Consider the following 14,846-nt stretch of genomic DNA (forward strand, 5'->3'; position numbering starts at 1 on the left):
TACCTCAATAAAGCTGCTTAAAAATTAAGGAACTAAGTTGATCATTTTTTTTTAATTTAAAGATTTTTATTTATTTATTTGACAGAGAGAGAGCCAGTGAGAGAGGGAACACAAGCAGAGGGAGTGGGAGAGGGAGAAGCAAGCCTCCCGCCGAGCGGGGAGCCCGATGCAGGGCTCGATCCCAGGACCCTGGGACCATAACCTGAGCCGAAGGCAGACACTTAACAACTGAGCCACCCAGGCGCCCTGGAACTAAGTTGATTATTAAAAAAAAATTTGAGGGTGCCTGAGTGGCTCAGTTGGTTAGCCTTCAGCTCAGGTCATAATCCCAGGGTCCCGGGATTGAGTCTCGCATAGGGCTCCCTGCTTAGCAGGGAGTCTGCTTCTCCCTCTGACCCTACCCCCTCTTGTGCTCTCTCTCACTCTCTCAAATAAATAAAATAAACCTTGAAAAAAAATTCAAAGTTTAAAATCATTACAGTGATTTATATCCTGTTTCACTCCAAACCTATAATATTAACTGTGGTCCACCTATTTCTGCAAATGTAACATAAAGGATAAGTTTAATAATGGAAGTTGCCAATACTCCTATCTTAAACTTGTTATAGCTTTCAAAATATAAAAATATTTTATGAAAATAAGGACACTAAGGGTTAAAGGAGATAATGAGAAAAAGTAAAAACTTAGAATAGTACATGGTACGTGGCAAACATTTGAAATGTTAGCCCAGCCATTATGTCTCCTACCACTGTTTCACCTATTCCTACAATTATTATTCACTGAGAAATGTAGATGGCATAAATTACATTCTTTATATAGTAGGATCATCTAACCTAGTCTCTTATCATGCAAATTCCTTCTGCCTGGGTTACTCCCAAACTACCTGAAGATCCCTTCCAATGTGCAGTGCTCTTGTAGTCTCCTCAGCCATCTCTACATTTATATGTGTTATGCTATTCTCTACCTTGACTCCTCCTCTGCACTCCCCACCCCGTTCCCAATCATCTAGCTAACCTCTAAGAGTTGTTTAAAACTTCTAGAAGTCTTCTCTAATGTCCCCAGGATGAATTTAATAATATTCCTTGATGCTCCCCAGCCCTGCCCTTAACTTTCAGCATTGCACATATCCCATGATACGGCTTATATATTTTTATTTATCTGTCTTCCCCTTCCCTTCCATGAGCAACGGGAAGTCACTGTTGGATCATTCCCATGCCTAGTCAATATGACTACTGAAGGAACAAACCCTATCAAGAGTAAATTATCTTATTTGCAAACAATGATCAACTTGAACAACACAAAGTGGCATACATTCTAAAGCATTTATTAAAACCAATACAAACTATTACTCTTATAGATTTCATTATTTTGAGCATAATACCAGTTTTTTAAAAAGTGAGGTTATTTGTGAACTACCAAAAGTAGACTGACATTTTTTTTCCAAATAAAAAAGTGTCTCTTCGTACAGACACTATTTACTAACTTCTTATTTGAAAAGGACTATCAGCTTTAGATTTTAAAATCTGTTTTAAAATTCCAAATAAAAGTGTTTCTAATAAAAAAGGATCTATTTTTATACTGAACCATTACTATTATATATTCTTTCAAAAAGATTATGCTGCCAGGTGACATTAATAAAGCTCATGTTTTGAGTATACTTTATACTTTAGTAACCTAAACTTTATATTTTAAAAACATGAATTCAGGGCGCCTGGGTGGCTCAGTTGGTTAAAGCAACTGCCTTCGGCTCAGGTCATGATCCTGGAGTCACTGGATCGAGTCCCGCATCGGGCTCCCTGCTCAGCGAGGAGCCTGCTTCTCCCTCTGACCCTTCCCCCTCTCATGTACTCTCTCATACTCGCTCTCTCAAATAAATAAATAAATCTTTAAAAAAAAAAAATGAATTCAATCAAAGGATTTATATGGGTATAAAATAAAAAGAACAGAGATTAATTTGGGGTATTTTTAAAAATTCTGGTATTTTTTTTCTTTTATTACAGGTTGAATCTTGCAAATACTGCTGTCTGCATAACTGTTTTAGAGAATGTAGATTATTGCATATTGAAGTTGCTATTTCCCAAACCACAGGTGTTCTAGAATGATTTGGTAATTAGCTATCACTCTTCTTTTTGTACCTATACCTTTAAAGGAGAGCTTTCAAATCTTAGAACAGTTTAACCTATAAATTCCTTTATTTGTCCCATGATCTGTGGATATTATATACCAGTCCAAACTGGTAACTTCAAACTAAAAAAAAAAAAAAAAAAAAGGAATAATATAACCAAAGATTTTTTAAGATTTGGGCTTAAAAACACTTTGTTATTCTCATAATAAGAAAGTATTTACATTTTAAAAGGAATACCACTATGAAAAGAGTATCTCTCCCGTTAACTGCTCCAAAAGAGCTATTATCTTTGGGAATCCATAATCTTTTAATGCTACAGTTGGGCAAAACAAAATATGCTAGTTATTGCATATTAAAAAAAAATTACAGATGTTAACAGTTAAGAATACAAAGAGAGAATATTATTAGGAAAATAAGGTTTCATTAAAAAAAGTTTCTAGTTAATGTAGCACTTGCATACTGAGGAAAAAATCAATTAAAGGAAATAAAGCTATATATAAATCACAGTCATGGGCTAAAAAGGAATTTGAAATATCTGAAAAGAAAAATTTGGGGGTGGCTGGGTGGCTCAGTCGGTTAAGCATCCAACTCTTGATTTCAGCTCAGGTCTTCATCTCAGGGCATGAGTTCAAGCCCCTAATTAAAAATAAAAAATTTGGGGGCACCTGGGTGGCTCAGTCATTAAGCGTCTGCCTTCGGCTCAGGTCATGATTCCAGGGTCCTGGGATCGAGCCCCGCATCGGGCTCCCTGCTCGGCAGCAAGCCTGCTTCTCCCTCTCCCACACCCTCGCTTGTGTTCCTGCTCTCGCTAACTCTCTCTCTGTCAAATAAATAAATAAAATCTTTAAAAAAATAAATAAAAATAAAAAATAATAAAAAATAAAAAATTTTTAAATTAAAAAAAATTTTTTTAAACTTTCTTAAAGGAATTTTTAGATCTTATCAAATTTTATTCAGTCTCACCCCCAACACATTTCCCTTATTTAATCCTGAAGTAAAATTTATATAATGAACTATCACATTCAACACTAAACTACTTAGAAAAAGCAAGTTTCATATTGCATGATTGATATTATTTATTCTGTTCTTATAAAATTCCAATGGTCATAAAGAGTTTAAGGAAGAATTTAAAAAGCTACCACTGCTTCTCATAAGCATGAAGATTAAATAAGATTATAAGAAAAACAGGGTCACCTGGGTGGCTCAGTCAGTTAAGCATCTGCCTTCAACTCGGGTCATGATCCCAGGGTCTTAGGATCGAGCCCCACATTGGGCTCCCTCCTCAGTGGGGGAGTCTGCTTTTCCCTCTGCCTCCCCCCTCTGCTCATGCTCTCTCTCCTCATGCTCTCTCTTCCTCTCTCTCAAATAAATAAAATCTTTTTTTTTTTAAGATTTTATTTATTCATTTGAGACACAGAGATATATAGAGAGAGAGAGCATGAGCAGTGGGAGAAGCAGAGGGAGAGAGAGAAGCAGACTCCCCGCTGAGCCAGGAGCCCGATGTGGGGTTCGATCCCAGGACCCTGGGATCATGACCTGAGCTGAAGGCAGACGCTTAACCATCTGAGCCACCCAGGCGCCCCTCAAATAAATAAAATCTTAAAAAAAAAAAGAATAGAATGTTAGGCTCCATCTATAACTATTTCCATTCCAGTCAACATTGTAGTAAGGGTAGGACTACAATGATAATCATTTTAATCAAAAATACCAAAATTCTTTAACCTTGAATTCTTAGTAAAAATTAAAATTTAATTTAAAAGCATTTAAAATAGTAAAATTTAAAAACATTTTAACTTTACATATTAGGTCAGTTAATAAAACATATCAAAATCCTAAACATTAAGACAGCTTAAATGCAAGATACAATCAAAATATTTGAATGCTTAAAAGAAATAAGAGGATTTTCAGTTAAAGATCATGACTTTGACATGCCTACTTAGCTCCTCTCACTCCAAGACCCCACTAAAAGATGGTAAGGAATTTTTAAAGTCCACAAACCCAATAGAACAAAGAGAATAAAAGATAAGACAATAGCAACAAAAACTAAGAAGCTGGAAAGCAGGCAAATGAGAAGTGACAGACTTAACAATCTTGAGAAAGTTGTATCTTAGGCCAACAGTAAAAATATTTGTTGAACTAACGAACATCCAAAGGTTGTTGTAATAATACAGTAAGTTATCGGGACGCCTGGGAGGCTCAGTCAGTTAAGCATCTGCCTTCGGCTCAGGTCATGATCCCAGAGTCCTGGGATCAAGTCCTGAATCAGGCTCCTTGCACAGCCTGCTTCTCCCTCTGTCTGCCGCTCCCCCTGCTTTGTGCTCTCTGTCTTTCTCTCTGACAAATAAATAAAATCTTTAAAAAAAAAATACAGTAAGTTATTTAACGATTAAAAACAAAACAAAACAAAACCTTTACACTGTAGCATAATGTTGAATGTTAAAAATTGCACTTGCAGGGGCGCCTGGGTGGCTCAGTCGTGAAGCGTCTGCCTTCGGCTCAGGTCATGATCCCAGGGTCCTGGGATCGAGCCCTGCGTTGGGCTCCCTGCTTCGCGGGAGGCCTGCTTCATCCTCTCCCACTCCCCCTGCTTGTGTTCCCTCTCTCGCTGTGTCTCTCTCTGTCAAATAAATAAAATCTTTAAAAAAAAAAAAATTGCACTTACAAGTTTATGGAATCTCAGCCTCTAAGGGAAAGGTTCTCTTTGACTTAAGCTCATAATAGATTGGAGTAGCGGTGGCCAGGGAAAAGCAGCTCGTGGCAGGAAACAAACATTCACTAACCAGAGCCACTACACAGAGCTTTATAACCCAGAGCTTTACTTTGCAGGAAGAAAAATTCACAATATACATGCCGACATATTATTACGTGCTGCAGTAAGACAAACACATTAACTTACACATATGACGTGACAGCTCATCTGACACACATCACAAGAAGCCAAAAAGTCACTCATTAAGCCAAATATATAAAATAGATTTACTATTCAAAATCATCACAGAATAAACTGTTCTAAAGAACAGTGTTTCCCCTTTCCTCCTAACCTTTTAAAAACTTACTAAAAGTTAGAAATCTTTCCAACATATATACATAAGTCTGTCTTTGTAAAGAGAACACGGAGAAAATATGAAGATAAAGGCAGAAGGCTTCAGGTGTATTCTTACCATCACCATATCATTTTACTTTCTCATTATGAATCTGGTTTCTCTGTCTGGACAGCCAGCCAGCCAGCAGCCAGACAGCCAGACATCATCTAAAAAGAGAGTTAGACTAAAGGATTGCTTTTTTAGCAACTCCGAGGCCTTCTGTGCAGATCACATGGCTTTCTGCTGTAGGGAAAGGTACGGCTGCTCTAACACATGGTAGGAAAGTGAGCTGCACTGTCACTCAGGCCAGGACCACAGACGGCATCAATCTCCTTCCACCTTTCTCTGCCACCAGTCCTTCTCTGTTCTCAGCCATTTCCCTCAATTCCTCCAGTAGCATCTTCCTGAAATATGAGTCTGACCATGACTCTTCTCTGCTTAAAAACTTTTATGGCTTCTGATGTTTAAACGGTAAAGTCCAAACTCCATAACAAGACACTCAAAGACCTTTATAATCTGACCACAGACTAGCTCTGCAGTCACTTTTCATCTCCTGCCATTATCGTTCCTACAGCAAAAGCTCAACTATCCACCATTCTCTCAGCGTGCACACATGCTCTGTCACACCCAGTGCCTTTGCACATGCTGTTCTGTGTAATGTCCTCAATCTCTGTAATCTGTTCATCCTTCAAAACCTAGTTCAAATGTCACCTCATCTAAGAAGTCCTCCCTCACACCCCAAGGCTGACTAAATCAGTCCCTCTTCTGTGCTCTCATAGCACTTTGTCATGGTTCTGTAATAGCTGTATCATAAATGGACCCACCAACATATTTATTTCCTTTTTAACCAATATAAACTATGATTATCATTTCCAGAGCACTTAGTTACTTACTTAACAGATAGTAAATGTAGAATAAATGTCTATTAACTGAACAAATCTGTGAGTTCCAGGTAAGGCTGTCAGAAACATACTTCCCACTACCACCACCTTAAAGATTCCTCTTTGATCTTTGGTGGGTAGCAACATGGAAAGAATATTAGCCTTGCTAGCTGGAAAGCAGAGCCTTGAGAAACTTAAATTTTGCTCAGTAAAGGGCTAATATAGAAGCAGAGTACTACAGTAAATAAAGCATGATCTCTTGAGCCAGAAAATTTGGGTTCAAATTCAGGTCACTAGCAGAGTGTCCTTGGGTAAATCTCTTAATCTCATGACAATTTCCCTATCCATAAAACAAGGATGATAACAACAAATATGTCACAGAATAAAACACGGCCTCTAGGGTGAGTAAATCCCTTAACCTCTCTGGTGACAATTTCCCTACCTGGTAAAGAAGATTTAAAGAGGATGATAAAGTCAGAGAGCTGTAAGGCCTAACTAAGGGCAGGCATATAAAAGTATTGTTTAAACAAAAGCTATCATCAAATGTAAATGGTTTTCACAAGCATTAGTCACTATGGAAATGGGAAGATTACAGCTAGAAGGAACGTGTGTGTGGGGGGATGCTAAGGTTAACAGAAGGCAGGCTCCACACCAGCTCATGCCGGTTGCCATAGTTCCAACCCAAGCTTCTCCTGAAAGAAAGCTTCTATTCCCAAGGGAACACTGACAGAGGTTCAGGTAGAAGGCAAATATTTTTAGAAGGATAGAAGAGATACGCATTTATTCATAAAATATTTATTAAATGTCCACTATGTTCCCGGTACTAACAATGACAACTCAAGCCTACTGTCCTAAGGAAGTGCTTATACTATTTTGCGTGTGTTTTCATAAAGATGAAAATACAGGAAAAGTCAATATTCCTTACCCAAGTTGAACTGTAGAGCTAACAGCTAGCTCTATACTCACAGAAGAACATTAGCTATTCAACTCGTTACGTGGAACTTCTAACTATTAATAGTATGCAAAGATTTAATCTATAAAAATCGGTATATTTAGGGGTGCCTGGGTGGCTCAGTCGCTTGGGTGTCCAACTCTTGATTTCAGCTCAGGTCATGATGTCAGGGTCCTGGGATTGAGCCCCAAGTTGGGCTCTGTGCTCAGCACAGAGTCTGCTTGTCCCTCTCCCTCTGCTCCTCCCCCTGCTTGTGCTCTCTCTCTCAAATAAATAAATAAAATCTCTAAAAAAATGGGGCGCCTGGGTGCCTCAGTTGGTTAAGCGACTGCCTTCGGCTCAGGTCATGATCCTGGAGTCCCGGGATCGAGTCCCACATCGGGCTCCCTGCTCAGCGGGGAGTCTGCTTCTCCATCTGACCCTCCTCCCTCTCATGCTCTCTGTCTCTCATTCTCTCTCGCAAATAAATAAAATCTTAAAAAAAAAAATCTCTAAAAAAATAAAATGGGAAGAACAGGTATATTTACCTGAAATACAAGTTTGACAAGGATTTTTTCTTGATGAAACATACTCACCCAAGGCAGGGTATCCAAGGTAAAATCGATCTGCTCCCAACCATCCAAGGAAAAGAGACAACGCAACTGCCACTTTGTATGAATAGCCATTTCTGTACAAAATTAGAACCTGAGTGTTATATACATGTATTTCCAACATGTAAACATTTTAGGAAACAAAAGTGTTAATTATCACTTATTCGTTAATTTGTTCATTCATCCATTCATTCATTTAATTAATGCCTTTTGGGTAGCTACTGCATGCCAGGCACTATTCTAGGCTATTGGGATATATTAATGAACAAAAGAAACAAAGATCCCTGCCCCTAAAGAGCTTTCAATCTATAGGCAACAAGCAATAAACATTTTAAAACTAAATCATATATTATGTTAGAAAGTCATAAATGGGGGCACCTGGATGGCTCAGTCAGTTAAGTGGCTGCCTTTAGCTCAGGTCATGATCTCAGGGTCCTGGGATCAAGTCCCTGGGATTGAGTCTGCATTAGCTCTCTGCTCAGCAGGGAGTCTCCTTCTCCCTCTCCCTTTGCTCCTCTGCTCCCCTCCCCCCGCTCGTGCTCTCTCTTTCTCAAATAAATAAAATCTTTTAAAAAAAGTCATAAATGCTATTAAAAAAAGAAGTGGAGCAAGTCATTTAGGGAATTCAGAATGCCAGAGGTACAGACAAGGGTGATCTAAGATATAAATAGGGTAATAAGAGTAGGCGTCATTGAGAAAGTGATATATAAGCAAAGACCCGAGGGAGGTGAGTTAGTCAGCACGCCACACCTCTAGGGGGAACATCCCAGGCAAAAGAACTGCTGCGGTGAGCGCAGCATACCTGACATGTTTGAGGTCTATAAAGGCGGCCAGTATAGCAGGAGTGGAATTAGAGAACAGAAGAATAGTAGGAGCTGTCACAGAGATGACAAGAGGCAAAGAGGGCAAATCATGTACGGCCTTGAATACCGCTGTAAAGACTTTGTACTCTGAAGGATATGGGAGACTACTCCAGGATTTTAAGTAGACGTGTGATATGATCTGATTTAGATTTTAAAATAACTCTAGATGTCTGCTGAAAATAGACTGTAGGGGAGTACTTGTGAGCTATTGTCACAGTAACATTGTATAATAAACCACCCTAAACCTCAGTGGCTTACAACAATAAGCAATTATCCTCATACTTGTAGACTGCAATTGCCTGTGGTTCAGCTGATCTAGGGTGGGTTCAGCCAGGAGACGCTGCTTCAGGCTAAAGTTTGGGTCAGTCTGAATCCAAGTTACTTACTTAGTTCAAATCAGTTCCTCTTAAGTTTTTCTAGGGCCCAGCTGAAGGTATAGCATTTACCTGGGACAAGTTCTTTTCAGAACATATCACCAAGATTCAAGAAGAGAGCTAAACCTCACAAGCACATTTAAGCCCCTGCTTGTTTCATACCTGCTAGCATTACATAGGACAAATACAATTATATGGTCAAGCCCCAAATCAATAGAGTGGAAAGTATACACCACCCAGTTAATAGTGATTGAGAGGGATGAATTTGTTTAACAAATGCAAGCTACCACAAGGACAAAGGAGTCTGAAGGTTCTTGCCATAATCCAGATGGAAATTAATAGTGGCTTGACCTGGAGTCATAGCAAAAGAAATACTGAGAAGTAATCAGATTCCGGAAATATTGTGAAGTATAACAACTGGATTTCCTGATGTATTCAATTTAGGGAATGAAAAAAGAAAGGAATACGAATAAAGCTAAAGATTTTGTTCTATGTAACTAGAGGGATGAAGCTAGCATTAACTGAGTTGGGGAAGGCTGAGGGTAGACTAGTCCTGGAAGGATGTTAAGGATTTCATTGTTGGACATGTGAGTTTGAGATATTTATCAGATATCCAAGTGGAGTTGTTCAAAAGACAGCTGGATTTACAAGTCTAGAGTTAGGGAGAGAAGTCTGGGCTGGAGATATAAATTAGTAAGTTACAAACATGTAGGAAGTATTTTAAACCAGGACATTTCCCTGTCAAAAAAAAAAAAGAGGGAGAGAGAGAGATTCACAGACTAAACCTTGAGATACTCCAATATTAAGCGATCAAGAAGAGAAAAAACTGAGAAAAAGCTAACAGTGAGGAAGAAGTAAAACTAGAAGAGTGTGGTATACTGGAAGTCAAGGGAAGACAGTACACTGTATTAAGGAGAACAGAGTGATCAATTGTGCCAAATGTGACTGACAGATTACTTAAGTAATGGCTGAGAATTTACCACTAAATTTAATCAAAAGGAGTTCATTAATGACCTTAGCGAGGGCAATTCTGGTGATGTGGTACAGGAAAAAGACCAAACAGAGCAGGCTTAAGAAAGCCTGGAATGAGGGGCGCCTGGGTGGCTCAGTTGGTTAAGCGGCTGCCTTCGGCTCGGGTCATGATCCCAGGCTCCTGGGATCGAGCCCCACATCGGGCTCCTTGCTCAGCAGAGAGTCTGCTTCTCCCCTGCCTGCCGTTCCCCCTGCTTGTGCTTGCTCTGTCTCTCTCTCTCTTTCTGGTTCTGTGTCAAATAAATAAATAAAATCTTAAAAAAAAAAAAAAAAAAAGCCTGGAATGAAAAAAAATGAAGAACAGGAGTATTAGACAACTCTTCGAAGGAGTTTTGCTTCAAAAGGTAAGTAAAGAAACAGAGAGGTAGCTGGAGTTTTCACTTTAAAGTCAAATCTGATTATGTCAGTCTTACAATCCTGTTTTTTTTGCATTTCACTCACAATTAGGACATTTGGGGGGAGTTGAGGGAGATGGTCGATGGACCAGAGATCTGTTTATGCATCTAATATTGAAAGTATGTCAGATTTTATGCTGAGGGCAGTGGTGTCCCATCTACCCTGGAATGGGGCACCAGACTAGAAATAGAGAAATAAATTAGTAGGCTTTGTAGAAACTCAAGGTATAACCTACTGGGCAGTAGCAGGAGAGAAATGTGAACAAAATTGGGAAATACTAAGAAAGCAGAAGTAACCATGCTAAATGTGGGAAATGAGGGGAAAGGAGAAGCCAAGAATGCTCCAAAGTTTCAGCTTAAGAAACTGAGTAGGACAGGTGCCATTCACTAAGACAAAGAACGAGATGACTTGAAGGAGAAGATGATAGATTGAGTTTGGGACCTTAATATATATAAAGATGGTGAGAAAAGCCAAAGGGGTGAATGAATGAAAAAGGGAATAGGACAAGGATATAATCTTGGGGATATCAAGATTTAAGGAAAAAACAAAAGAAGAGGTATCAAAGAAAATAGAAGAGTGTTTTATACTAGAAGTCAAGGAAAGAATTTTAAGAGAAGGAAATGCCAAAGCTGTAGAAAGATTAAGATATGGACTATAAAGATCCATTTGATATAGAACAAAGATTGCTGGTGAATTTCAGCATGGCCAAAAGCTGGACTCCATTAAACAGAAAAATTCATAAAAAGTAAGTATTATAGGAACAAGCCTTTCAAAAAGCTTGGCTGGAAAGGGTAATGAAATTAGAAACGCAATTATCTATATCTTAGATCACCCTAAAGAATAACCTGAAAATGGGTGGCACAGCAGAGACTGTCAAATTGTTCACTGAGCCACTGCCCTTTTTCTCACGGACGTACAGTGAAGTTACATATTCTAGCCCATCTTGCAGTTAAGTGTAGCCATAACTGAGTTTTGCCCAATGTAATGAGGACAGAAATGATGTATGCCATTTCTAGATCTGATCCATAAAACACACCTACCCGGGGTTCCTTTCCCTGTTTCCCATCTGCTGGCTGAATGGAAAGGACTCTGAGGACAAGAGGAAGCAAAGCCAGAGATGAAAGGTGCAAGGCTCCTGCATGACTGCATGGAGCAACAATCACTCCCCTTACCTCACCCAGCCCTCCTCGCCAACATGATGTGAGGAGGAAGTAACTTTTATTGTGTTAAGCCACTGAAATTCTAAAGACATCTGTTGCAGCCGTTAGTCTGCTCCAACTAAAACAGCTGGCTAGTATAAATAGGTGTGTGGCTTGGTGATCAATCAGACATGGTTACCAGACTTCAGTTGCTGGAGAATACATAATAGAATGACTATATCTGCAATAGTAAGATGGGAGTTTTCATCAAGTATCAATATTATATACATTTTGAAAAAGAATATGCTAACAGGAGAAGGAAAATATGTGAACTGGGAAAGGAACATTCAATGAGTAAGAATTTGTCAGTGAGCTGGCTCTTCGGTAGGCATGTACTGAATATTCTAAGAAAATTATTTATGGGGTAATCTTAATTTTGTGACTTATCATTAAATTTACCCATCAATTTAGTTCCCCTTGTTCTGATTCAATGCTCATTAAGCAAATTCTATTTTGGAATTGTAGATTTTACTATAGGAGGGGAATAAATTGGCCAGTATACTTGCGAATATCTGGTCTCCCTGATAATTACATTTCTTCTGATAACTGACATCAGTGTCTTGTGAGCATGATTAGTACAGCTCAGTCACACTGAGCCTAATCTACCCATAGACACTGAAAGAAAAATCAGAATTAACTTGGAAATTGAGTAACAGACCATGGTGGTGTTACCATTACAGGTAATATAAACCTTTAAGTCCGACCTGAGGGGTTAGCTGTTCTCAACAGATGACTGATTTTCTAAGTTGTTATATTATAACCTATGATGTCTTAGATCAGCACTTAATAAATTCGTAGTCATTTGGAATTTTTATGGTAGAAATATCAATCCAGGGACGCTGGGTGGCTTAGTCAGTTAAGTGTCTGCATTTGGCTCAGGTCATGATCCCAGGGTCCTGGGATCGAGTCCGACATTGGATTCCTTGCTCAGCGGGGAGCCTGCTTCTCCCTTTGCCTGCTGTTCCCCCTGCTTGTGCACGGCCACTCTCTCCCTCTCTCTGACAAATAAATAAAATATTTAAAAAAAAAAGAAATATCAATCCATAAATTCAAAGCTTGGCTAAACCATATATAAGTACTTGAGAAGTAATTCCTTTTAGCAGTTTTTACTTTACTAATGAGAAATCCTGGAACCCAAAAAGCTTAAGTGATTGGCTTAGGATTACACAGCAAGACAGAATCTAAAGCTTCTCATTAACTCAGTGAAGGAAGGTCAAAAGAAAAATAAGACTCCACTAGTAATTTCTAGGAATTCTAACAGAACTGGTAGAAATAGCTAAATAGTTTAAAAGAAAGAAAGAAAGAAAGAAGAGAGAGAGAGGGAGGGAGGCAGGGAGGGAGGGAAGAAGGGAGGGAGGGAGAGATAGAGAGAGAAAGAAAGAAAGAAAGGAAGGAAGCCAAACAGTGGTTATTTCTTGATACAACTGTAAATAGGAGCCATCGAATAAAATGGAACAATGTACAGTTAAGAGATAAAAGTATAGTGCCACCAATTAATAAGAATGGGTAAAACTAAATCATGTTTTTAGTACAAGGCAGAAATATAAGATGTTAGCTTTACTACAGCAAAAATAAAAAGCAAACTTAGAAGTCCTTTAAACAAAGAACACTCCTAACAAAATAAAGCCACTTGTCTTAACGTCCCAAATGAATTTTCAAATTCTGTTTAACCATTCATCATCCATACCTATTACAAAGAATGAAACCAAATTTCAGAATGCCCTTAATATGCAAATGATTAATAATTAACATTCTTTTATTTTTTTAAGGATTTATTTATTTGAGACAGAGAGAGAAAGAGGGAGAGGGAGACAGAATCTCAACAGACTCCACATTGAGCACAGAGCCCAACCTCATCAGCCTGAGATCATGACCTGAGCCAAAACCAAGAGTCAGATCTTAACCAACTGAGCCACCTAGACATCCCAACATTCTTTTAATACTAAAACTACATGATCCCTTTTTTGCACTCTAGAAATCCCCCAAATTTTAAAAACAGAATTTTTTATAACTCATTTAGTGGCATAAACTGACTGAGTTAACATGGCATGAGGCTATTCACAGTCTTTATCTATCCCACATAGTGAACTACTGTGCTTTACTTGGTGGTAAATTGCATTTATATTAACAATATGCACACTTAAAATAGAGGTTTTCTGAGAAAGGCAAAAAAGATAAATTATATTAGTGCAGTATTTTCCCCATAAATTAACTTTTTATCTCTTTATTCTATGTAGTCAAGATACAACATAGGCAAGTAACCTAAAAATTTAGCTTCAGTAATGGACTTACACATTTCGGCAAGATATAGGCTTGAGAAAACCAACTTCATTTCCAGTAAAATGTGTTTCATTGCCACCAAAATCCTTACAAGTTATGTTGGGTGCTGGAAAACAAGGAACTAAAGGCAGGAAAAAAAAAAAAGCAAGAAACCACTGTTTTTCTGCAGAAAAGGTATGTAATCATGTTTAAGACTAGCAAAAAGCACAAGAAAATACAAAATTATAACACACCACCTCCCAATATAACACCTAACATGAGACTTTAGATAGGAATATCTAAACAAAGGATAATATGATATAGTGGTCTCAACACAAAAATATAAGAATTGTCACATTGGGTTCAATGCATGACCCTTCTAGTTCAATCTTCTGCCTCCGACAAAGGTGACAAGGGAAGAATTGCACAGTATTACTGCCCTTTACTTCATCTCTAGGGTAAAGAATACTTCTCAAATTTTTGTTGGTAACTCATCGGGTAATTCATTAAATTTAACATGATCTGATAGTATTTTCAGTTTATATTAACTCTTGCAGAAGACAGTTACTATAAACTAAGATTCTTTTCATCTACTCTAAATAATTTTCTTTTTTAAAAGTTGTTTGTTCATTTTATTTGTTTATTAAGTAATCTCTATGGGGGCGCCTGGGTGGCTCAGTTGGTTAAGCGACTGCCTTCGGCTCAGGTCATGATCCTGGGGTCCCGGGATCGAGTCCCGAATCGGGCTCCCTGCTCAGCAGGGAGTCTGCTTCTCCCTCTGACCCTCCTCCCTCTCATGCTCTCTGTCTCTCATTCTCTCTCTCGCAAATAAATAAATAAAATCTTTAAAAAAAAAAAAAAGTAATCTCTATGCCCAACGTGGGGCTTGAATTCACCACCCCGAGATCAAGAGTCACATGCTCTACTGAGTGAGACAGCTAGGCGTCCCCCACCCAGATTACTTATTCCAAATATATTTGTTTCTCTATTCCCTCTAGAAATTGATGTAGAATACCATTTTAGCATTTAGCATTTTTGATCTTTACTCCTATCCCAGATGACATAATAAGAGGAAGTAATACAGAGCTTACT

General features: G+C 38.5%; 1 protein-coding gene across 2 annotated transcripts in view; it reads right to left on the reverse strand.

The window, feature by feature from the left end:
* The window catches only part of TM2D1 (TM2 domain containing 1), a 43,774-nt gene that overhangs the window by 15,567 nt on the left and 13,361 nt on the right, over nucleotides 1-14,846 (reverse strand). For both annotated transcript variants that reach the window (XR_014144512.1, XM_081817001.1), the window contains exons 3-4: nucleotides 13,788-13,896; nucleotides 7,617-7,708 (exon numbers count right to left, since the gene is read on the reverse strand). Coding sequence is in view for 1 of the 2 variants with exons in the window: in XM_081817001.1 (XP_081673127.1) it covers nucleotides 7,617-7,708; nucleotides 13,788-13,896 (201 nt within the window). In the remaining variant the exon portion in view is untranslated. The remainder of the gene's footprint in view (nucleotides 1-7,616; nucleotides 7,709-13,787; nucleotides 13,897-14,846) is intronic.

This window comes from Leptonychotes weddellii, chromosome 4, assembly GCF_054177405.1.
Source record: "Leptonychotes weddellii isolate Sample4059 chromosome 4, ASM5417740v2, whole genome shotgun sequence".
In the NCBI taxonomy this organism is placed as follows: Eukaryota; Metazoa; Chordata; class Mammalia; order Carnivora; family Phocidae; genus Leptonychotes; species Leptonychotes weddellii.